Source organism: Rhinolophus hipposideros, assembly GCF_964194185.1.
Source record: "Rhinolophus hipposideros genome assembly, chromosome: 7".
NCBI classification, from domain to species: Eukaryota; Metazoa; Chordata; class Mammalia; order Chiroptera; family Rhinolophidae; genus Rhinolophus; species Rhinolophus hipposideros.
In genome coordinates, this window is record NC_138053.1 from 94,279,672 (window position 1) to 94,304,830 (window position 25,159).

Consider the following 25,159-nt stretch of genomic DNA (forward strand, 5'->3'; position numbering starts at 1 on the left):
GGCGGCCATCTCCCTGGGGGCTGGTGGAGCGAGCCCCCCGGAGCTGTCACCGTCCTGCCGGGCCCTCGTGAACCCCACGCCCCGGCCCGCGGCAGCCTCGGCCGCGGTCTCCTAACCGTGACGCCCCGCCCCGGCGCTCCTCCCCCCTCCTCCGCGGTGACCCACGTGGCGCTGCCTACTGCGCAGGCCCGGCACCCGGGCGCGTGGGGACGCGGGGACGCGGGGACGCGGGGCGGGCGGGCGCAGTGACATCAGCGCGCACTCGCGCGCGGGCCGGGCCTCGCCACGTCGGCGCGCTGGGCCCGCCCCCCCACGCGCGCGCACCGCCCTCCCGCCCGCGAGCCCGCCGCCGCCGTCCCGGTCGCTCGGAAACGCGGTCGCGCCATGTCGTCGCCTCCCGAGGGGAAGCTAGAGACGAAAGCCGGACACCCGCCCGCCGGTACTGACTCCTTTGCACTTTCTCTCCCCGCGCGGGGCCCCCGGGCGGGCTCGCACCCGCGGGTGTGGGGCGCCGGGTGGGGAGGCCCGGGCTCACGGCCCGGGCGCGGGGCACGCGGGGCGCGCGGGGCACGCGGCGCGGGGACTTCCCACCCAGCCCGGGACGTGTCCTCTCGTGGGGTTTGCAGTTGCTCAGCCCCGCGCGGGGAGGCCCATTTCTTGCAAGTGCGCAGGACGTCGCCAGCCTGTGGCAGCTGCGTGCAAAGGACACTGACTTGAATAAGCCCCGTTGCACAACTTCCAGAAAGAAGTGGGGGCGGTGCGAACACAGAATGCACATGTGTTGGAAAAACGAGTAGCGGCGACAATTAAAAGTGGGTGCTTTTAATCCCATGCGGATGATTAATTGTAGGCTGACAGCATTTCGTACTGACAAGACGACCACAGGAGCGGAAATCATTTCTATCACTAATCACTCCATATGACTTTTTCCCCCTCAGCTTCTTTCACATCCAGCTTCTTCTCAAGCGTGATGTTTGTATGTGTGTTTTGGGTGGTCCTTTTTCTTCTTTTTTCTTCTTTTTTTCCCCCCCAAATTCTAAACTCTGAGCCCAGGAAGTTAAATCCAGGAAAGAGTCATCTTTCTTAGAAAATCTGAATCTGGGGAACCTTTTTGTTCATAGGGCCTCCTCCCCTTTCCGAGCTCGGTTCCTGTTTGCTCTTGGAGTCTGTTCCAACTGGTCAAGTTCCATTTCTACCCACCTTTGGAATGACAATGGATACTTATGGGAGGACCCTGGGAGAGCATGAAAGGCCACAGGGTCCCAGAAGCCAAGTCACCTCAATGCGGGGGGGGGCTCCATTCGGATATTAATTGCAAACGTTAGTGTTATAAACTGTCTTCTCATGACAGCCTTAGTGAAACGTGGCTGCTTTGTGTGGCGTGAATCTTTACTATAGTAAAGATTCCTGAAGTCTCCATCTGCTGTCCCCTGCTATAGGGCACTAATTCCCTCCTGCAGCATGGTGACTAGAGCAGCTCTTTATATAGGCTGCATTCCAAGGTAGTAGTTTTTACTGGTGAAAGAAGCTCTCAACAGGAACAAGAAAATTAACTGGCACGAGGGAAGAAAAATGGCTAACTAATGCCTGGGGACTTAAGAGGCACGGGATTTTAGAAAGTAGTTCCACTGTAACGGAAAATAGGTTTTGGGAGCCTTTGTGTTGCATTACTTAAAAGGGGGGAAAGAGTACTTCAAAGAGATTTCCTTTAGAGATAACTCTGATCTTTAATTCCTACCACAGCAGCGGTCCGTGTCCAGCTGCCTGACAACCTGGGCAGCTCTGCAAGGACCCCTTCCTTTATACTCCTCTGTACCAGGGTGATGAGTGGCAGTAAAGCATATGTGTTGGAGTGATACCAAATCAAAGTAGTTGTAACAAAATTGCATATAGAGACATATCTGTATGGAGATTTTTAAGATCAGAGACATGAGCTGTGCATAGGAACTCCCTGGGAGAAAATTCATGAAGGACTGGTTTTATTTTGAGTTGTGAACAGCTAGGCTTTGTGAATTACAAATTAAAATAGCTTATTTATGCAGAGGACGGAGGAGCCAACTACTTTGTGCTGGTGTAGCAGTGACTTGTGGTCTAAGTTTTGAGGCCCATCACTTCTCTAGGGCTCCGTTTTCCTAATCTGTGAAATGATAGGTTTGGGCCAGATGGTCTTTCTGCGAAAGTCACAGAGCTGGGCTGCCTTTGCCACTGTAACTCTCACTGGAGCTCCATCCCTTCCATCCCTCAGAACTGGAGTCCAAGGGCAGTTAATCCCACAGATAAACTCTTCAAGTGACTTCAGAGCAGGTTCTTTAGCCTTTGGGGCCCCTTTCATGCATGAACGGCTTAAGGAGCTGACTCTGTCATTCCCCATTTTCCAAGGCCATTCACACTGGGCCAGAGGTGGAGGCAGTGCCTAGCCTCCTGGCCCAGGGGTGCAGGTTAGAAAGGGGCCTTTTGTCAGTTGCAGGATTTTGTCTCCCATCAGTGCCCCTTAGATGCTCTTTACCCTGTGGAACAGAGGACGCTGTGGGAAAGCCTTTTGACAGAAAGCTGAGGGTATTCTTGTTTACTCCAGCATGGCGAGAGAGTAGGCAGTTCTGCAGAGTAGATGTTAAAAAGAAAAAGAAAACCCACTATAATAAAGGATAATCAACAAGGATAGCCAAGAGCACTGTTCTTAAGTCAAAATAACAGCCTTGAAAACTTCAGGAACGCTTTCATTAAGTGCTTAAACTGGATAACACAGACTTGTGCTTAAATCCTCAATCGGAAACAATAAAAGTCTCTTCCTTGACTATCTTCATGTTCTTTTGTGTTTTCTCGTTACTACTGTCTGAGCCAGGACCGCTCCTGTGCATTCCCACTTCCCGTTTCCTTACCACACGTATCTTTCCTTACCACACGTATCGCACTTACTGTCTGTCACCTGACTGCCTCTCCTCTCCTTGCTTCCAGGGCTCGGCTTATCTCTGTCTTCATCCCCAGGGGCTGGCATAGTGCCTCGCACAAAATACTCAGATAGCTCCTCAGTGAGTTTCTCGAAAGCCTCTCAGCACCTCTCACTTCCCTGCAGCATTTGGGGCCCCACAGTGTCCCCCTACTTCTGAGCTGACTCCAGTGTGCTCTAGGGATGCTGGTGGGACTGTCGGCCAGTTCAGGCTGCCTCAGAACAGTGACTAGTAACTAACATTTGCTGAGTGTTGCAATGGCGCTGGTGTAGGGGATGAAAAATAATTTTACCTCTACCCTTCCAGGTTCTTGGCTGAGAACCCCCCCTACCCCGTAATAAACACAGATTAACAAGAGAAACACAAACAGAAGTTTAATAACATGTCTACCTCCTCTGCACATGGGAGAGATCCAGGAAAACTGAGTAACTCCCTGAAATACTCCAAGTCACCACCTTAAATACCAGTTTCCACTAAAGGCAAAAGAAGAATGTTGGGGAGTGGGGAGCCGGTTACGGGAGGTTTCCAGGGAAAGGTAAACCAGGAGAAGTTTGTGACGTAGATTTGATTCTCTTGAGTCATCCTTGCCTTCCTGGTACCCAGAGGGAGGCATTTACAAATGGAGATTCCCGTGGTAAGTGTCAATGCCCCTTCCAAAAGGGTAGCTTCTCTCTTTTTTTCCCCCAGAGCTTTCCTTGTCTGCTGTTTCTTAATTGGCTGTTCTTAATTAGCTCAAAATAACACATCTTGGGGTGGCATATTCTGCGCCCCTTCACTGGCCCCGTTCTAAGCACTTGGCACTGAGTTATTTAACTAGCAGAAACCTTACAGTTGGGATAAAGAGCACAACTCCATTTTATAAACTGACCAAACTGTTTGGAGAATCCTTGCTGATTCCCCTGAGCCAGTGACTTCAGGGGGACCCGCCTGTGGCACCTTTGCAGCCCTTCTCAACAGGGGCCCCCATCACTCCAGTGTCTCCTCCCAAGGTGTGAGATTCCTGAGGCTTCTGAGGAGATGGAGGAAAGGCGCTGTGCAAACCCAGAGCCCCAGAGCCCCGTTGCCCATGGGGGATGGGCGCTGGTGACACCGCACCCTGTCCTGTAAAAGTCATCACGTGTGAATGATCTCAGCCCTCTCCCCTGCTCTCCACCACAAAACATCTGCAGGGAAACAGGGTGAGACTGCGTGTTGTATGAGCGCTGTTGGAACTACAGAATAGCAAAGTTAGAATTAGTCAGGTGCTGTTCCAGCTAACAGCAGTGCGAGGGCGCCTCAGCAGAAAGGAGGACGAATTATAAGCCGCAGTTACTCGTTTCTGCCAGTCTTCCTGAGTTGGTGGCAGTCATGTGGCTGACATCTCTTTATTAAACACGGTTTGCTGGCCCCGTTTCCCTCCATTTCCCAAGGAAGCCAAAGCCATATGTCAGTAAAGTTCTCATAAATCTAATGTGTGGTAGCGTTGAGCATTACTAGTTTTATGTATGCTTACGAAAAGTAGCCTTCACGTCCCTTCTGGAATTGAGTCAAATCAAACTGTAAGCACAGTTGTATTTATTGACGGTGAAATGAGAAATAGACCACTTTGCTTTCTTTAGTCATTTCAAAATAATTTAGTTCTTAGTTATATTAATCAGTCAGACACGAGTTAAGGATGCATTTTAAAGGTTGTGAGTGATAATTCTCCCTGAATTATCTTCTGCAGGAAGGTTTTGATATTCTCTAGGCCACCATGTCACTAGGAATGGAAGACTAATGAGTTTTGTATTGTAATAACCAATAGTCACAGGTTTGCTAACCATGTCCCCAGTGCCCTCAGCCCAGTCACCGGTCAACGTTTGAAGGTACAGGAGAGAGGCCTGTCTGCCTTTGCTCTCGACATGCCAACAAAGAAGAGAGACCCTTTTAGTTACTGCGTTTTTTCAAAAGCTTCCAGTCAGGGTGGACCGTAGCATTTGAAAGGCGTGTTTCAGATTTCACGTCTGTCCTCTCAGGCGGAAACAAAGATGGCACACACTAGCGAGTCTGGCGCCAACGCCTGCAGTCCTTGGCGGCTATGTGTGTGAATTAACAGCCCCTCCTCGCTCCCTGCTGGAAACCGGGCCCTGGTTCTTGGGGCGCCTCCAGTCATGAGTGATCCGGGAATGCCCCCTTACATCCCCTTGCCCAGCGCTGGGTCTTCCTAGGCTGCTGCTGAGCCTGAGCAGTGACGCCCGCACACAGAAGGCACCCTGACACCTGGACACTTCCTCAGTATTTCTTACCTGACAGAGTCTGCCTGGAGGACGCTTCCTTCGCTCCCTTTGCCCCTTGGACGGGAAGCTGCTCTGCAGAGCACTTTGAACATCAAACATATTTTCCTCCCTTGCCTAGGTGGAGAGTAACCAGGCCTGCCGTAGGCCGTCACTTTGTTTCTCGTTGGAGCAATGATGCTGTGTCTCCTGAAGGAAAGGCCTGCAGGGGAGGATTCAGGGTGCAGGCCGCCGGGGCAGATCCAGCCCTGTGACCCCTGGCGTCCCCCTCTTCACGCCTGGGGGTCTACTCCATGGGGTGACTGTAAAGTGGAAGGATGTAGGGCCAGTGGTTATGCTGCCCTTCACGAGGCAAGATGAAAAAAGAGCAGCAAGTTAAATAACGGTCCGGTATCTGCGATTCTCCACAAGCTTCCTTACTGACATGATGTACTGACAACTGTCCTGGTGATAGTTAGCTGACCCCACCAGTGCAGCGCACAGTGGGGGGCATGCTGCAGGGGGTCTCACTTACTCTGGCATGACCCACGAGTTGAGTCCTGGTGTCGTCCCCATGTGACGCAGGAGGACACGGGGGTGAGCGGACAGTGAAGCACCACGGGCTTGAAGACTGGCTGTCTCTCTAAGTGCCAGGTGCCAGTTGTTAAACTGTTTAATAAGAGTAGGTGACCATAGAGCATAAATGTAACGCTCTCGTTTGAGTAACAGCCAGCACAACAAAATTCCAAGATTTTTTTTCAAATGTCTCTCTTAAAAACACATTTGCGAATATTGTGCAAAGATTTCTGCAAAAATTATTCTGCCTTTGTATTTTCGCAAATGAAGAGTTCTAGTGACAGAGATGAAACAATCACAATAAATATGAAATATGTGCTATCATGCTTTTCGGCAGGATTGCAAGTTCAAATGAATCTGTCTCAGCCTTGAGTTATTATTATTGCCACTTTTTATTGCTACATGAATCACCACACATACTGTGAGGGATTGATAGAGTTAATCGTTTTCATAAACTCAGTTAAATGAAGTGCTAGTGCAGAGTGACAGCCTTGACACGTGTCGTTGCTTCAACAGAGGAGTAGACAGGCCACTGTGAGCCTCAGATGACAGTTATTTCAAATGTCACCTTGATATTCATCGTCAGTTTTCTTTGTAGTTAATTGCACAGCCCTTTTCACTTTGTTTATAGAAAACATCTGGGGTAATAGTTTTAAAGTTTTATGTCTGCCAAGTTGAAATGATGAGGAGATCGTTTTTAAATGGGGATCTGTATTAGTCAGCTCAGGCTGCTACAACAAAATACCACAGGCTGGGAGTCTTCACAGGAATTTATTTTCTCACAGTTCTGGAGGCTGGAAGTCCAAATCAAGGAGCTGAAGCCTCTCTCCGGGGCTTCTCACTGTGACGCAGTGGGGCCTTTTCTCTGTGCGCCTGCATCCCTGGGGGCTCTTCCTCTTCTTACAAGGACACCAGTCCTGTTGGATCCGGGCTGCACCTAAACAGCCCGGTTGTAAGCTAATCACTCCTTCAGAGGCCGTGTCTCCACATGCAGTCGTGTCTGAGCTCCTGGGAGGTGGGGCTGCAACGTAAGCATTTGGAGGAAGCCCCTAGCAGCACTTTTAATCCATTTCTAAGGGGAATGGGATGGGAGTGGGATAGCTGAGAGGGCAACATGAATTTTAAGAAAAGAACATTTAGTAGTACAGTTCTCCCAGCCCCCTCCTTTGGCTAAAAAAAAAAAAAAAATCAGAACTCTCCAATCTTACATTTCAGTAGAGTAGGGAATCATCTTAAATGTACTACGGAATTTTATTTTCAGTCTTCATTTCTTAAGGTTTGGCATACTGTAGAACCTGAGAAATCATCATAAGCCACCTGCAAAGGGTGTTTTTGTTTTCTTCTCCTTTTTTGAAAAACATCTGAGCCCAAAGTGAGGGAAATCCCTAAGAACCACACCCAAAGAAGAAACTGAAATTCAGAGTAGTTAGTAAGAGCCGTGGGCCCACATGAGGCAGGGAGTAGCCTTGTGTCTCTTCCTCTTCTTATAAGGACCCCAGGCCTGGATTAGAGCCCACCCCAATGGCCTCATTTAACCCAAGACCCCAGCAGAAAGCTGGGTGCTCAGAGGCCAAATCCCCAAGTCCATGGGGAAAGGGAGGGGGAAATAAATGTGGCTAGTCGGATGGGGAGAAAGCTGATCTGTTTTAGCCTGGGCTCCGGACAGAGAAAAAAGTGTTCTTGAGAATTTGTGAATGCAGGCCTGCCTTTATGTGGGCTGTGGGTTCACATTTAACTGTTTGGCAATTCCTGAGGAATCTGATGTAAAAAAGGGTTTCCAGGTGCCTATACTCCTGGCCTGACAGGAGCACGGATAGCATTTCTCCAAAATGATTCTGCCTGATGCTGGGCCCCAGAGGGACCCCTCAGGTAAAGCTCTACTGAAGACAAGCTCACAGTCACCCCAGTAAGGGGAGTCGGCAGGCAAAAACAGACAGTGGATTAGACTCCCAAGGACGTCAGATAATACAATCATTAGATTTACACCTATAAGACAAGTCTGTCTAATACGTTTAAATATATAAAAGGGAAATGAATAAGACCCTGCTTTGCCTTTTTCTGATAGACCGTTGCTAAGTACCTTTGGCCATGAAGCAGGCATCGTCAGCTTCCTGAAGCTGGGGGGCCGGCAAACTCTCCCAGGGAAACTGAAAACTAATGAACAAGAGGGTGTGAGCCTGAGGGGGTTTTCACATTCTCCTTCCTGCTGTTCAGCATCTAAAGAAACTTGTTCTGGACTTGGCTAGTTCAGAAGGGTCCCACTGAAATTTGAAATGCCACAGGACACGGCCTAACATGTTGACTGTTGTGTGATGGCAGAACACTGGGAGTCGCTGTCCTGAGAAGGGAAGATGAGGCGTGGTGAGCCTCGGGGCTGATGAGTACAGTTGACACATCTCTACTTTCTACCGAGAACTCAACCTGTGCCAGGAAGCTACCAAACACCTCTACCTTAGCCTGTTCGGGCTGCTATAACAATACCACAGACTGGTGGCTTACAAACAACAGAAATTTATCTCTCATGGCTTTTCAGGCCAGAAGTCCCAACCAAGATCAAGGTGCCAGCAGATTCCGTGTCTGATAAGGGCTTCTTCCATAATAAGAGTAGGTGACGGTAGATGGCCATCTTCTCTGTGTCTTCACATGGTGGAAAGGGCAAGAGAGCTCTCTGGGGTCGCAATACAAGGGCTCTAATCCCATTCATGGGGGATCCACCTTCGTGACCTAATCGCCTCCCAAAGGTCCCACCTCCAGACACCATCGCACTGGGGGTTAGGATTTCTGCAGCCTCTCTTCTCATTTCAACCTCTCAGTCTTAGGGTGCTGCTCTTATCTCCTTTCTTTGGAGGATGCGGGGAGGCTTTAAGGGGCCGAGTCTGAGACCATCTAGCTGAGGACATGCAGTAGCTTGCTGACCCCAAAGCACATCGGCTTTTCGGATGTGGGGCCAGCATTTCCAAACTCTGATCCATGGGACACTATAGTCCTAAAGGATGACCACATACACACCCTCATTACTGAGAAAGGAAAAGTTCTGTGGCCAAATGCATTTGGGAAAGATGGCGTGCTCTGTGCCCCTCACGAAAGGGTGAGAAAATCTGTCTCGAAACCCATTTAATGTGTTTAACCTAGCATTTGCCACGCTTAATAGGTCCTAGAATCCACACTTTTTGTCTTTTTTCTTGTAGAACAATATCAACATATTAACCATTAAGGAAATAGAAATCAAGCTACGATTGGATTCCACTTCATACCCACTAGGATGGCTATAATTAAAAAGCTAGATAATAACAAGTGTTGGCAAGCATTGGAGGAATTGGGGCCAGTTTGGGGTTTCTATTTGGGGTGATGAATGTGTTCTCAAGTTTATTGTGGCAGTGGTTGTACAACTCCGAATATAGTCCAAACCATTGCATTATGCACTCTACAAGGGTGACTTGTGTATGAATTATATGTGAAGCCTGTTGTGAAGGCAGTGAACATCTGCCGACACCAAGGTTTGGGAAAGGCTGCCGCAGAAATCTTGGCTGCCATCTGAGTGGCCTCTGTGACTGGCACAGTAGCTGTCCCATGTATCGCCCATCAGAAGCGTCGTTGGAGACAAATACTGTATGATTTCACTTATGTGAAATCTGAAAATCAAAACAAGTGAACAAACAAAATGAAACAGAAGCAAACTCATAAATACAGATAGTTGCCAGAGGGGAGGGGTAGGGGATGGGCAGAAAAGGGGAAGGGAATTAAGAAGTACAAACTTCCAGTTATAAAGTCACAGGCATATAAGTACAGCATAAGGAATATTGTCAATCATGTAATAACTGTACGGTGACAGATGGGTACTGGGCTTATCGTGGTCATCACTTCGTGTAAGAAATATAAGTGCTGTACACCTGACACTGATATAATATTGTATGTCAACTGTAATTTAAAAATAATGATGCAGGACAATTCAGGATTTAAAGGAAAAGCATCGTCAGTGTTTGAGAAAATACCACAGGGCAGGGATTCCGTGGGGCCTTGATGCACCAAAATATGCAGAACATAAAGCAGGCAGCCAGTTTCCTTACGTGGATTGTACTCTGGTTACACTGTGCTCTCTGACAGACTCATAAGGGTACCAAACAAACAAACAAGAGCCTTGGGGAGTTTCTACGTGGATCTGGAGTAAAAGAGAGCGTTGAGGGCCGTGTCACCCTGAATCTTCCCCCAGCAACACTGGCCTTCTGTAGTTAGTCATTGTCAAGTTATCTGGACTCACTTGGGGCCCTGGGCAACCAAAACCTCTGGAGCTGGTTCCCCTAGTGCTCTGGTGGTTCCCTTTCCACACTGATCACACCCCCCCCCCACTTTGTTTTCATTCTAGTGAAAGCCGGTGGAATGCGAATTGTGCAGAAACACCCACATTCTGGAGACACCAAAGAAGAGAAAGACAAGGACGACCAAGAATGGGAAAGTCCCAGGTGGGAGAGTTCTGGTGAATCATGCCCGACTTTCACAATAACCATTGTTCAGTTAAACATTAACATTTGTTCTCTGCTCTGTGCTTCTGATAACCCCTGGGCAGTGCGGGGCCCAGCTGTGTGTTTTTCCTTCCCTGATCGGTGAGGGGCAGGAGGGATGGGGCCTGAGGGCGCCCTGCTTGCTGAGTAAATCCGAGCATGCCATCAGTCAGGCCAGTAGGCGGGGGACCTTTGAAAATGCCCTACTGGGTGAATCTCGGGGCTGGGCCTGGCTTTCTGTGCAGCCAGGATAGAGAACTACTGGTCTGTAAAAGGCCCACAAGCTGGGCTCCCCCCGTTGTTCAGCCACATGGAGCATCAGCGCGGCCACCCCCAGGTGTCCTGAAAGGACGTCTCTGCCGCCGGCGCCCCCGGTCCGGGACAGACAGCTCCTCTCCCTGCGTTTCCCTCCTCTCTGTGATGAGCTGTTTGCCCTAGAGGTTCTGATGTCAAATTTGGTTCAAGGGCCGCGATGTCGTCGCCTTGTAATAAACGTGTGCACCTGGCGGCGCCTCTGAGCTTGTCCCCGGGGCGGACAGCGAACAGTAAGCCTGGCCTGCAGCTGGTCCTCAGCTGTGTCCCCGGAGCCAGGAAAGCGCGGGGCCCGGCGCGTTCGCGGCCGTGGGTGGGCCGTTGGCTCAGTCCGGAGCAGTGCGGCGGTGTCCTCGCCGACACGGGAGACTCGTCCACGGCGGCTGGAAACTGGCCCACGCCGTGCGCCTGCGAGTGACGGGCGGCATTGAAACCCAGGTGCGCTGGGGGCTTCCTGCAGGTCGCTCGCGGGACCGTGTGCCCCCGAAATAGGACGCGCGTGTTCTGCGTGGCCCCGCGGGTCCTCCCACGTGTGGGCTGCACTTCCCGGGTTTCGTGCGGAGCCTCGGGTGGTAGGAGTTACCGAGCCACCTCGTGAGGGTGGACAGAACTTGAGGCTGTTTCTGGGTGATTGTTGCCCATTTTAAATCTGAGGGCAGCAGCCTGAAGGTGCAAGTCCAAGTTCTGGTTTGAAAAGAAGGCGGTTTAAAGAAAATTCGAGCACTGTGTTTCTCCCTGGCTGTTTTCACCACGCTGTGTTTGGATGGTAACACCATCAGTAACACCTAGGGGCACACAGTCCTGTATCTGTGAAGTTTGGGGCCTGATTTATTTCAGAATTGAGAAATGTAGAGGTTTTATGAGCGTGACACAGATTTTTGGAGACAAAGCAGCGCCCATTCCATCCAGCTGCGCATGGAGGGCCCCGCAGCACGTTGTCCTCCGCGTGTGCTCACACCTAGGGAGACACGGGTTTCAAGCTTACACACTTGGGTCAGCTCAGGTCAGTGGGGCCTCCACACCAGTTACAAGGAAACTTACAAGGAAACTGTCGGCTTTCAGAAAACTCCTGAGGTCAGAATCGGGCATGAGAGCAGCTGGGCCTGCGGTGATTTGTCCACTAGGAACCCTGCGGTGTTTCTTTTTCATTCAGTTGTTTCCTTACGAAGAAAGACAAAGAATGAGGGACAAAGCCTTTCCTGGAAAAAAAAAGAGATCTTGGAAAGTTAATGAAACATGCTCTTCTGTGTGAGTTTAAGTGGAATAAGGCACAAATAGCTATTTCCTGTGTAGCACTGTGTCAGTTCAGTGAGAGATGATAATTTATTAGCACGTTTAGAAATAAGGACAGAACAATCCGTTTGTTTTCTTTCTATGATTTTTTTCGTGAGTGCCATTTAAATAAAAATACCAGAGGACGAAGAACGACTGTAAGGAAAAGGAGTGAGCTCCTGGCATTCTGTGGAACCAACCATCGGGAAGCAGGCTGACCGCAGCGTGGGGCCTGCATGACACACAGCACGGGTCTGTCTTGGTTCCTGCAGCCACAGGGCTGCACTGTGTTCCTAGTGGGTGTGTTAGCTCGTGTCCTCCTGACTTCGGCTCCACCCTTGATGCTCTGGGTTAGGCCTCTTGACACACTGTGGGCTGACGTGGCAGTCTCTGTGGACTCAAGCTACTGACACGTGTTGCCAGCACAGCCCCTTCCAAACCCCTGCACCGGGCCTGGTTCTCCGTAGACTCATTTGCTTGCACCACCAGGCCACTCCCCATGTTTCTGGTGGGCTCATGGATAATTCTAGTTAATCATCATCACTAATATTTTAGAGGGCAGTGAGTCTGGCCCTGTCCTAAGTGCTCTGCATATGTTAATTCATTTGTTCCTTGCAATTACTCTGTTGTCATCCCTATTTCAGAGTTGGTTATTATTGTCCCCATCCCACATTGCTACTCCCACTTCAACAGCTCAGAGAGGTTAAGTGACTTCTCCAAAGTCGCATAGCAGATGAGTGGCAGAGCCAGCATTCCAGCACTGGCAGCTGGGCCCAGAGTCCTTGCTCTTAGTCACTAGGCCGTGCTTAGCAGTCGGGCGCCTGTTTTGTGCTGGGCACCACCGAGTGCTTCACATGGCGCCTTACAGCTCTCACTACCTGTAAGCTGGTAGTACCATGCCCATTATAGAGATGAAGAAACCAGAGCTTAGGGCGGTTATCCGGCCCAAAAATATATAGACAGTCAGTGGTCAGGCTGTGATTCAGCCCTGAGTCTGCCCTCACTGGGAAACCAGTCCCTCTAATATGCTGCAGAATCCCCCTGAATTGACAGGGTATTTTTAGGGTCGACATAGACTGCTTCTGGGGTTGTCCATAACCTTTTCCACATCTCTCCAGCTTACAATCCCACCCATATAGCCTCGCCATCAGTAGGTGGTGTAATTATCCATTTACAACAAGGCTTCAGGAGACTGCAGATACTTTACATATGGAAAGATCTGTTTCTTTGCAGAATTTGTCAAACATTTTATTATTCTCTTGGAAATGTCACAGCATGTGACGTCAACATCCATGTTATCCTAATCCTAAAGTTTTATGTTTTCATATTTGGGTCCAAGTGTTCTCGCAATATGAAAATAAGTGCATAGTCTCAGATGCCAATTTCCTCCTGGCTCTGCATTGGTGAAACTTTGCTTTCCTTCCCAAAGGTTTTAAACTGGCTTCACATTTACTGACTCACCTCTGGTAAATTCCTTTCTCACTAAGCTGATAATCAAGTACTGATTACAGAGAAAATGAACAACTGGAACAATGAAGAGGTTATTATGTGACCAAAACACCAAAATCCACAACTTTTACTTGTGATTATTTTTCTTACAGATATTTATGCTATTCTTAATCCCTTTAATCTTGCAATTTTCTCGAGATTTACAGAAATTTCCTATGCTGCCAAGTTGTTTTGGGATGCTACTTTTTTTTAAAAGAGGTGGGGAAAGAATGTAACAGAAATTCGGAAATGTTGCCCAAGAATTCTCATCAAGCTGAGTTCTAGTTACTTAGCACTCTTCATACGCGTATCCAAGGAGAGAAATAGGCTCCATCATTGTTAACTAATACTTCCCTGAGTTGCTGCTGGAGGCCATCTTAGAGCCGACTCAGTTAGGGAATGCCTGATTTTCCTCAAAGCCTTTTCTCAGCGAGTTGAGATGAAGTACCCAGTTTCATTATGTAAAGGAGAAATTGCAGACGCTGAATGGATTTCAGGATTCAGTAGGAGCCACTAAAGAAAACAGTGTAGCATCAAACACATACTGAGGTCCTACCATGAATTGCGCTTGGCAAAGACACTGAAAAGGACAGGTAACAGGAAGAATAAAGTAGGAATGGAAGGTTTGGGTGTGAACTGGGGTGTGCAGGAAAGAGGTAGAGGAGGGGAAAATGGGGGCGGGTAATCAGGGCACAGAGGGAGCAGCCCTTCTCTGAGCTCAGCAAAGTACAGCCTCTGATTACAACCTGGTCCTATTCCACACACCCGAAAAATAAGCCCACAATTTAAACCACCCAGCATGTGGGAGATACGCAAAATGGAATACAAATAGTAACAGATGAACCTAATTGTAATACAAATGGTTAATGTAACCCATTGAAAAGAGTGGGAAGAAAAGACCTAACCTAAGTAACTTTGGAAAACAGTATTCTGACTGCATACTCTAAGACTAAAGACAAAAAACTGTATGTAAATGCTGTACTCCAGTTAGTGTGTTTCTTACAGGAGTATGGGTTAGCAGTTCTAAAATTTATGTGTACAATAAGGTTGAACAAATAAGTATATTGTGGGTAGTGAGAGCCAAGTTTCTCGATGTCAGAGAAAGGTTACAAATTGGAAAGGAAGACTAAAATGAACTTTGTAGTGTTGAGTCAGAATTGAAGGTATTGGTATGATGGATGGATGGATGGATGGATGGATGGATGATGGATGGATGGATAGATGGATGGCAGGATGGATGGGTGATGGATGGATGGATGGATGGATGGATGGATGGATGGATGGATAGATGGATGGCAGGATGGATGGATGATGGATGGATGGATGGATGGATGGCAGGATGGATGGATGGATGGATGGATGGATGGATGGATGGATGGCAGGATGGATGGATGATGGATGGATGGATGGCAGGATGGATGGATGGATGGATGGATGGATGGATGGATGGATGGCAGGATGGCAGGATGGCAGGATGGATGGATGGATGGATGGATGGATGGATGGATGGATGGATGGATGGATGGATGGATGGCAGGATGGATGGATGGATGGATGGATGGATGGATGGATGGATGGATGGATGGCAGGATGGCAGGATGGATGGATGGATGGATGGATGGCAGGATGGCAGGATGGATGGATGGATGATGGATGGATGGATGGCAGGATGGATGGATGGCAGGATGGATGGATGGATGGATGGATGGATGGATGGCAGGATGGCAGGCTGGCAGGCAGATGCATACGGACGTACACATACATACAGAAATACAGATGGGGGAGCGTTAGTGTACGCACCGTACTTGTGTTATGTTAGGACTGTGTATGCTCCTGGCTGTGTTCATGGACAGGGCCTGCAAACTCCTGACACGCACGTAGCCTCGAGCAGCACCCCGAGGCCCAGGGCTTGGTTTCTAAACACCATTCCCCAATCCAGGAAACCAGGGATCCTTGAAGAGGTGATTAATTACTTCCAGAGCCAGAGCAGGAAAGACGCCCAAGCAGCCTGGATCCCCTGTGGTGCCAGAACATGAGGAGGTGCACCACACAGGACGGGGATTTGTCAGAACCCCACAGACGCCAACCTGAAGGAGCTCCCAAGGCCAGGGCTGGCACAGGGCAACCAAACAAAGGGCAGTGTCGGATCAGAACCCGTAGAGTAGAGTGAACATCATGAGTTCATACTGATGTAAATCACTGCATACATAAATGAGGAGAAGGGACAGCTCTTTAGAGAAGAATTCCAATTAATAAATGTGTCGGGAGCGAGGGTAATAGAATATCGCCCCAAGGCAGACGGCACAGTGATGGTTACAAGGTCCCCAGTGGATGCTGCGATTAGTGGGGGACGTTTGAGGAGAAACGGGATGTTTGCACCGTCTCAAAGTGTCTCCCCCAATATGTTTATTAATTGTACAACAGTCTGGTACCATGGAGCTCATGACAAGGACACTTGTTTGCCATATGAAAGCTGAAATGAGAAGGCAGGAGGTCATGTTCCCCCCTCCGAGGGGAACCTGCGCGTCAGTGGCTATCATTTTTTGCTGCTCTGCGCGTGTCTGAGAACGACCGTGGCAGTGCTGCACGGATTTGCTCCTCATCAGACTTTCACCTGCCACTTTTAGCCCACTGACGGCGCACGCCCAAAACAGCTGTTACTACCGTGTTTCCCCGAAAATAGGACCTAGCCGGACCGTCAGCTCTAATGCGTCTTTTGGAGCAAAAAGTAATATAAGACCCAGTCTTATTTTAATATGAAACCAGGTATAATATAATATAATATAATATAATATAATATAATATAATATAATATATAATATATATATAATGTAATATATATAATATAATATAACCTGGTCTTATATTAATGTTTGCTCCAAAAGATGCATTAGCGCTGATTGTCTGGCTAGGTCTTATGTTTGGGAAAACACGCTACGTGGCTGCTGTTTTACCCACCACAGGGCTGCTGTAACCTGTACCGCACACTGGGGGGCTGAGAATAACTGAAATGTTCTGTCTCTGTTCTGGAAGCTGGAAGATCAAGGTGCCACCACAGCCGTGAGGGAGAATCTGTCCCCGACCTGATAGTTTGCAGGCATCTTTGGTGTCCTGAAAGTGATGGGCATTAGTACTCATCTTGCCTGGAACGCGGTCTCTCAGTTCTCCTTTCACGCCAATGGGCACCAGAGGAAGGCACGAGTCTGACAGGTGGCGAACCAAAGGCTCGCTGCTCCGCAGAGGGAGGGGCACGTGGGCATCCAGATGTCACAGCAGCCAGCTGGTCTCCTTCAGTTTGGGGTGAGAAGGGAAGTGCCAAAGGCCCACTTGCCCTCAGTGCCTGGGCTGCTGGTAACTGGCTGAGAGGCGGTGTTGGCACGATATCTGCTTCCAGAACGAATGCAGAAACCAGGGGTGATTGATGGGCTTCTGCCTGCTCCCTCTCCCTGCGCCAGCCTGCAGCTCCTCCGAGACTGTCACACTCCCTCCACCCCGGGAGAGCCCCTTTTATCAGAAGAAAATGGAGCGATCAGTTTTCCCCTCCAGACACTGTGTGTGCGTCTGCACTGGAGTCAGCCTCTCGGAACAGATGACTCTTTTGCTTTTATGGTGTTACTCAGAGGGTGGCACTATTTATCAGGAGTGTTTTCTTATCACATAAACGTGTCAACTGAATTTAAATCAACTCTCCAGTGGTTTGATTTTATAGAAAGAAATATGTAACAATAACTTCATAGAATCATGCTACATGTAAGAATAACTACATAGAAACAAGAGCCCTTTGTTGAGTTTATTACATTAAAATTACTATGCCTGAAAATTTTGAAACCCTCTATTTAAATAAATTCCACTGACTTTCATGTCTCAGAATGCAGAGCATTCAGAAAATACAGTACTAGTCCCCCCATATCCGTGGGGGATACTTTCTAAGATCCTCACTGGATGCCTGAAACCATGGATAGTACCAAAACCTATACATATTATGGTTTTCTCTACACGTGCAGACTTGTTTAAAGTTGAATTTATGAATTAGGCACAGTAAGAGATGAACAATAACTAATAATAAAATAGAACAATTGTAATGGTATACTGTAATAAAAGTTATGAATGGCTTTGAGGCCATTATTAAGTAAAAGGGGTTACTGGATACAAACACTATGACCCGCTGATAACTGGGACGGCTACCAAGTGACCAATGCCAGTATCGGACAGCATAGTGTGAAGACACGGACAAAGGGATGACTCCGTCCCTGGGGGAAACAAGTGGAGTAGCGTTGGGTCTCCTGACGCTACTCAGAACAGCGTACAATTTAGAACATATAGATTGCTTATTTCTGGAATTTTCCATTTAATGTTTTCAGACCGTGGAAAGTGAAACCTTGGGGTAAGGGGCGACTGCTATACTTGGTGAATCAGTAATAATTCGCTTAGACTTGGATTCTTTAAAAGTAAAATAGTTAACTTATTGACTTGATTATTCCTTATTTTCCCACTAATGAAAGAGATGAAGGAGGGAGGGTGCGTGTGGAGGAAGAAAAGTATTCTTGGCATATTCTGTTGGGCCCTCCGCTCCCTCTAGACAGGCTGTGTGCTTTGGTTTTCGGTTGTGTGATGTACACACAGGCAGGCCTGTAGTCATTCATGTCAAATGAACATGGACTGGAGTCTTGAGGATGGTGTTACAATCAGGCGGCCCTCACAGAGCCATCAGCTTCGGAGCTGCACACGACCTGCGAGGTCACCCAGCCCAGGTGCTCCGCGGGCAGTCAGATTTTACTACAGACCTGAAGGGGCTTGATACCCAAAGCAGAACACCTGCTGGGTAGAGATCCACGAAGTTTTTTATGTTAAAAAGAAGTCTTTGCCCACTTCTGCTTATATCTCCAAAGGAACTTTTGAAAGCAGGTCTCAAGAGATATTTGCACCCCCATGTTCACAGCAGCACTATTTACAACAGCCAAGTGGTGGAAACACCCCAAATGCCAACTGACAGATGAGTGGATCAACACAATGCAGTGTGCCCATGCAGTAGAATACTACGTGACCTTGAAAAGGAAGGAACTCTTGTCACATGCTGCAAAATGGATGCTAAGTGAAATTAACCAGTCACAAAAGGAGAAAACTGTGTGGTTCCACTTATATGAGACGTCTGAAGCAGTCAAATTCGTCAAGACACAAAGTACAATGCAGGTCGCTAGGCGGCAGGGGGAGGGAGCAAAACGAGCTGTTGAACGGTCATAGAGTTTCAGTTCTGCGAGATGAAAAGATTCTGGAGCTGTGTCTAAGTAAATATACTTAACACTACTAAACGAACTGTACACTTAAAAATGGGTCAGATGGTAACTTTTATGATAAGTTTTTTATCACAATAAAAAAAGTTCTATTGAAGAAACAAACAAAAACAGACTTACTGCTATGAATGCAGTTTGGTGGTTCCTCGGAAACTTAGACTCAGCCAGGGCCCTCCAGGGAGGCATGGTGGGTAACTCCTCACCGCAGGACCCAGCAATTTGACTCCTAGGGCTGTACCCGAGTGAATTGAAAACGGGTGTCCAGACACAAACTTGGACATGAATGTTTCATTATTCACCGTAGTCAAAAGTGGAAACAACCCAAATGTCACCAAATGATGAACAGATAAACAAAACGGTCTCTCCATGCAGTGGAGTATTAGCCATGAAGGAGAATGAAGTGGCAACACGTGTTGCACTGTTGGGTGAAGCCTGTAAGCATCCGGCTAAGTGAAGGAAGCCGGACACTAAAGGCAACATACCATAGGATTCCATTTCCATGAAATGTCCAGAATAAGCAAATCCAAAGAGACAGGAAGCAGATTCCTGGTTGCCTGGGGCTGGGGTGGGGGGTAGGGAGTGAGTGCTTTCTTTTCGGCATGATGAAAATGTTCTAGAATTAGATGGAGTGATGGTGGCATACAGTGTATTAAAAGAGCCTTTGAACTGTACTTGAAAGTGCTTCACATGGTGAATTACATCACATGTGAATGTCACCTCAGTTAGAGAAAGGAGCCCTCATGAATGCAGGGTGGGAAATCCAGCCCTGCATGGATCCAGCCCCCACATTTTCTTAGCCGGAAGGGTGGAAGCGCCCACCAGTGAAATGCCTCCCTGGAGGGCCCTGGCTGCAGTACTCGGGACACCAGGACACTTGGGGCGGAGGGGGAGGTGCTTTCCAGTGCACGCAGCTCAGAGTGGACCAGGCAGCAACGACTTGGGCCGTCTGCTGTGAAGAAGGTCGAGGTGGGGGGTGCTGGCTGCAGGCAACATGGCCGCCCCAGCCTCTGCCAGGTCCACCTCTGGGCCCACTGGTAGCTCTGCCTCCCTCCTGGAGTGGCTTTCTCCCCAGGAGGGTAGTGGGGTGGCTGCAGCAGGTCCAGCCAACACGTCCAGACATGTGGTATCCAGAGGAAGAAACAGGCATCTCTTATTGAGTCTCTATTTAGGAGCAAGAAAAGCTTTGCCAGAAGCCTTCTAGCAAACTCATTGGCCAAAACTGGGTCATGTGGCTCGGGGTGGGTCCTCCTCTCCGAGGGAAACCACAGGTGGAGCACATGGAGGACAGCCCGACAGGATGTTCTTAACCGCATTGGTGGCAGCCGGGGCCCTGTGCAGTGAGTTGGCCTGAGGCGTTCACTGGGGGAGAAGAGAGGAAATGAAGATGCATGCTGGTTTGTCACCGAGCACACCTGTCAGTGTCCCCACCAGCTGATCACTCACTTAGTCACGCTCAGTGCTGATCACCAGGATAACCAAGCTCTCTGCTCCTCTGTTGACGTGGGCTTACTGGAAAGGTGAATTTGCTGCCAGAATAGTATCTATGTGCAAATGGCTTTAGGGAGTACGGTCCAGCCTGAGGCTAAGGATTTTGCAAGTAAGGCACAATCATTACGGGTTGTTTGTTGGTGTGCTGGTCGGAAGTGGTGGGCTGTGGCCTCCCTGGCAGTCTACAGAGCAGAGCCTTCCAGGGAGGATGCAGGCCACTAGAAAAAAGAGTGTCTGGGGTCTTGCAGGAACTTGTCCAAACACTAACCTTTATTCTGGATAACTTTGAATTTATATAAGTCAGGACTAAAGATTTAAAGTGGGAGAGTGAAGATTATAAATGACATCTGTTAAGTGTTTCTTTGTAGCCGGTTTTCTCAGTGTGGTGATAATGAAATTTAGAGCATCGTGGACCAGTGTAACTGAATGCAGAGAAGTAATTGCTGCTTACTCTTTAGGTGGGTGTCGTGGGAGGGAGGATCGAAGGGGAGGAAAGCTAAGATGATAGAGTAGAAATATGCAAGTTCTGACGTGGGCACATGTTTTTGAGGAAGGCAGTTTCGTATAAAGTTTAAGTTTGATTATAGGAATACTAATTGGTTCCATTTATTTAACAACATTCCTACCTACAAAGTAGCTTGACCTCTGCAGCTAAGGTTAACCTTTGCTACACCTGGATTCAGTGGAGAGCAGACTCTGGAGAAAGGGTTGTTGATAGTCTACCATATTGGATAAGTTCTGTGAGTTGAGGGGAAAACTTGGACAATAAATGACATAAATGTTGATGAACAGGCTATAAACTGATCGTGGAAACATTGAGATTCTCTGAATCTAGAAGCACTTACAGAATTTTGATAGACAGACTCGTATGGGGAGACTGCTGGTCAGGGGGCAGCGTAAAGGGCCATTCTGGCAAAGGCAGAGCAAGTGATGTCCCGAACTGACCAGAGGGCAGGATGGAGCATTTTTTCCATCGCACTTTCAACTGTTTTGAAGGTATCTGTCATTCAGCCTCTTGAGTTTATGGTTATGTCTCATCGTAAGTGGGCTTTGAGGAATGAGAACTTTAGAAGATTATCCCTGCTATCAAATAAGCAATTCAGCATCATTCAGACAGTCTAAGAGCCAAATAATAACAAATACAAGCCACCATTAGACCAAGAACTGTATATACAGAGGGTGCCAAAAAAGAGTATACACGTGACTTGTGTTCATCTTTTGTTATCAGCATACACTGAATACTACGATTTTTTTTTTTTGAATACTACGATTTTAATACAGTTTTTTCCTTTCTTAAAATGTGCATACATTTTTGGGGGGCGTCCTCTGTATATAGTCTTGTTTTGTCTTCATGGGTTACAGGGGAGGTGGTAGACCCTCATTTTATGGATGAAGAATTCTGCTGAGAAAGGCTAACGACATGCCCAAGGTCATTCTGATAGGAACTGACAGACTTAGTATTTGAATCTTAATCTGACTCCAAAGACTAGCCGCTCTGCTGCCCACCGCTTATATTCTGGCAGCCAGCCTTCTTTTCCCAAAGAGTTGGGGAGAAATTATTGAAAAGAAAGCCTAAAATTCTACTTAGAATTTTAAAGTTCAGAGACATATCTTCCACACTAGGATTGTATTACTGAAGACTGGTTTCCATTCAAGCTCATTTCAGATAAAAGTTTCTGTGAGTTTCCTTCTACCCCAATTGTCAACTCAAGCTTTGCAGTTGTACAAGCTTTGCAGTGTTGGAGTAACTGCAGTGGCACAGGCTTCCACGAGGGCAGCCCAACAGCCTGAATAATGGCAGCCGCTCTCCAGGAAGCCTTCACATCTCTATGGCAGGAGCCACAGAGCCAGGAAAACGACCGTCCACTTGGGAGCTACCCAGCCCCGTGTGTCAGAGACACACGGCACAAAGATAGGGTCCAGTTCCATTTGAGAAGCCATGGATCCGAGATTCCCAAAGTCAGCTGCCAAGAAAGGAGATCAGACCAGAAAAGCACAATTAGAGGAGGTTGGCGTCAGTGTAAAACCAATGACTCATGGCTACTAAATTCATTATGACTTTAAGTGGAAAAAAGAAATAATAAGTCTTAAATGGGAAGGGTGGTGCCACATGGGCGCAAAACAAATGCTGTTAAAGAATGGAATAGTCTGTTTTCATTTTGCCAGAGGTTCCAAATGTGATTATAGATAAAAACAAATGCTAACCCTTTCCTACTTTGGCAAGGCTGAGCCTACAGGGTGGATTTCTATAGAAATGCTTTGTTGACTTTGTTGGGTCAGAGGGGAGCCTGCAGGGGAGAAAGGGGGAGAGAGCTCGGGTCAGTTGGCTGCTGAACCCCCCCCCCTCCTCCTGGGAATTCTAGCCTAGCATCTTTTAGGCCCAGGCTTACCCCAGGCCTTCAGAGCTTGACTTTGTGCCCACAGCGGGCGTCCCTGGATGAGCGTCCTGAGACCCAGGCCTGGGGTAAGCCCCAGGGCTCCTCCCTCTGTCGCTGAGTCGGCAGTCCTCCCTTAGGGGACAGGGAACCAGAAAAGCTAAGTGCTGAGATTGACCGACCAGCTCAGGCCAGGCCTTTTGTCCATTAGTTTATCTGTTACTCTTCTTAGCTTTCTTTCTTATCCTAGACCACATTTATAACTGCAAAATCAAGCCATTTAGGTACACATAGTTCCCAAGACTCAGCCTTCCATTGTTGGCCTGAAATGTGCATATAGCAAGCTTAGCATGGGAAAGTCCCACGTTGCGGGGCAGAGCCAGGCCTCCCCAGGTCCTGGCTGGAGGCTCCTGGCTGGTCCCAGGTAAAGCACTAACTTTCGGGGCTGACTCCTCATCTGTAACATGAGGTTTGTAGAGGAGTCTACTTCTCTTACGGGACTTTTATGGTGCAAGCAGAATGAGGAAAAATGAAGCCCTGCAAGCTCTGGAGAGAAGTAGAAGCGCACTTGGATTAATAACAGGCACACACGGAGTTCCTGTTGTGAGGCTGGCACTTCGCGAGACTGGAGGAGATGAGACAACGGAATCGAGTCCTCAGGAAACCTGGGGAGGTGGCTCTGTCCTCACCGAGGCGTTCTGCGTTCCCTGGTGATAGCGTGGTTCCTGTGCGGTCGTGATAAGTCACCTCAGGCTTAAACAAGACCAAAGGTGCTGTGCTTTCAATCATCTTAGAGTCGGTTCTAGAAATTATTGTGTGACTTTTAGGATAGCACAAGGAAATGGACTGTCTGTGCTCTGTGGCTTGTTGAAATCTCTGGGGTGTACTTTTGTGCTCTGCGTTTTTTTCTGCACCCAAACAAGTCACCATTTGTACTTCGGACTTTGCTTCACTCCCCTTCCAGGTGGATACCTGGCACCTGAACTCGGATGACACTCAGTCCCCCCCAAGGCCCAGAGGAAGCCAGGGTCTCCTTTCATACATCCTTAGGAGTGATGTATTTCATACATTCGAAGGCGTCACAGCCCAGCATTACAATGACATGAAGATAATGGCACATAATACAACATACAACCAACTCACCAAGGTTTTAATGAGGCGGGAGCCGGGTTTCACACATTTATTCTTATGCCTTGGTATCTGGCCTGGAGCCCACAGTATAATCTCTCCTTGTAAAGTGCTAGTGTTAATTAGTGACTGTGGCTGCTGTCTTTTTCTTTACTAAAAATGCTCAAGAACTGTTTTCTTTTATCTCTTGCCTGGGTATTAACAGTCGTCCCTATATGTGCCTCCATTCTTCATCTGTTATTTCCTCCCCAGGAAATGGGTTTAACAATAGTCTTGTTAGGATGGCCCTGAGGAGCTAAGTGTACTTTCCAAGGTTCTGTAGCCACCAAATTGTTTTCAGGAGGCATCAGGGTACAATAGAAAGACCCAGTTAGGAGACAGGAGTTGGGCTGGCTCTACCACTAGCTACCCTGTTTTCCCGGAAATAAGACCTAGCTGGACCATCAGCTCTAATGAGTCTTTTGGAGCAAAAATTAATATAAGACCCGGCATTATATTATATTATACCCAGTCTTGTAGTAAAATAAGACTTGGTCTTACATTAATTTTTGCTCCAAAAGACGCATTAGAGCTGATTGTCCGGCTAGGTTTTATTTTTGGGGAAACAGTAGCTGCCTGACCTTGGTGTGGGGGGGGCGGTTGAGGGGGGCTTGATTTAATTTCCATGGATTTTAACGTTCTTCTAATTTTTCTGATCTGGTGGGCTATTAATACAGTATCTTCCCTCTTGTAATCAGCTTAAGAGTTTGTTACCATAAGTACTGTTTTAGAGGGGTTAAATGTCGGTGAGCGCTTTTTTTAGCTGCTTGACTCTTTTTGGAGGACATTGTGATGACAAGGAGGCAAGGTGGCCCATATGTTGTTGGGTCTGTCTGTCTGTATTTCTTTAGCATTAACGTTTCATCAAGGGACATGGCTCTGAAGGATGGCTGCCCCTTCAATGGCCAGGACTCTGTGGCTGCCATGGCCAGAAGCATAAAGATGTGTAAAGAGGATTTTTCGGTGTATTGAACACCGAATGTCTCTCTGTGCGGCTTCTGTGATTGACATTCGGTTCCGCGGGCTCCTTCGTAACTGCAATCCTTAACGGGTGGTGGGGAATAGTAATGGCAAGAAGGAAGTGGCACGAGTAGCAGTCGCTGCGTGGTGGGTGTGGGTCAGTGTCTAAGCGTTGCTGTGTGGACGTCATCATTTTCCCCGATGGTTTTCCGCCGGGGAAGCAGTACATCCCCGTGGCATCTGGGCTTGGGTTATGGCGGCCAGCAGCTGCCGCACATGCCTTTGGGCCCATGGTTCGACTCAGCAGCTGCTGTGGGAGGGCTGGAGGGGTCGAGGAGAAAAGACTTCTTCTTGCTACCCACACATGTCCGGACTTCAGAGTGTGTATACCTGGCACAATTGTGTTCCTGAAAAGTTTGTAAATCAGTTTCTCTCAATCAACTTTTGTTTCCCTATCGACATTTCAGAGTTTATTCAGACTCATCATTTTCCCACTGATGGCGCTCAGTTTCTGCTTCTCCCCTTCACATCCTGTCCACCTCTGAAAACTAT

At 48.1% G+C, this 25,159-nt stretch overlaps 1 protein-coding gene across 1 annotated transcript in view; it reads left to right on the plus strand.

Annotated features, from left to right (window-relative positions):
• Window positions 1–213: 213 nt before the first annotated feature.
• Window positions 214–25,159, plus strand: part of DAP (death associated protein) — a 48,786-nt gene continuing 23,840 nt past the window's right edge. Inside the window, exons 1-2 of the mRNA XM_081052987.1 lie at window positions 214–439; window positions 10,119–10,215. Of these exons, the coding sequence (XP_080909113.1) occupies window positions 385–439; window positions 10,119–10,215 (152 nt within the window). The 5' untranslated portion in view covers window positions 214–384. The remainder of the gene's footprint in view (window positions 440–10,118; window positions 10,216–25,159) is intronic.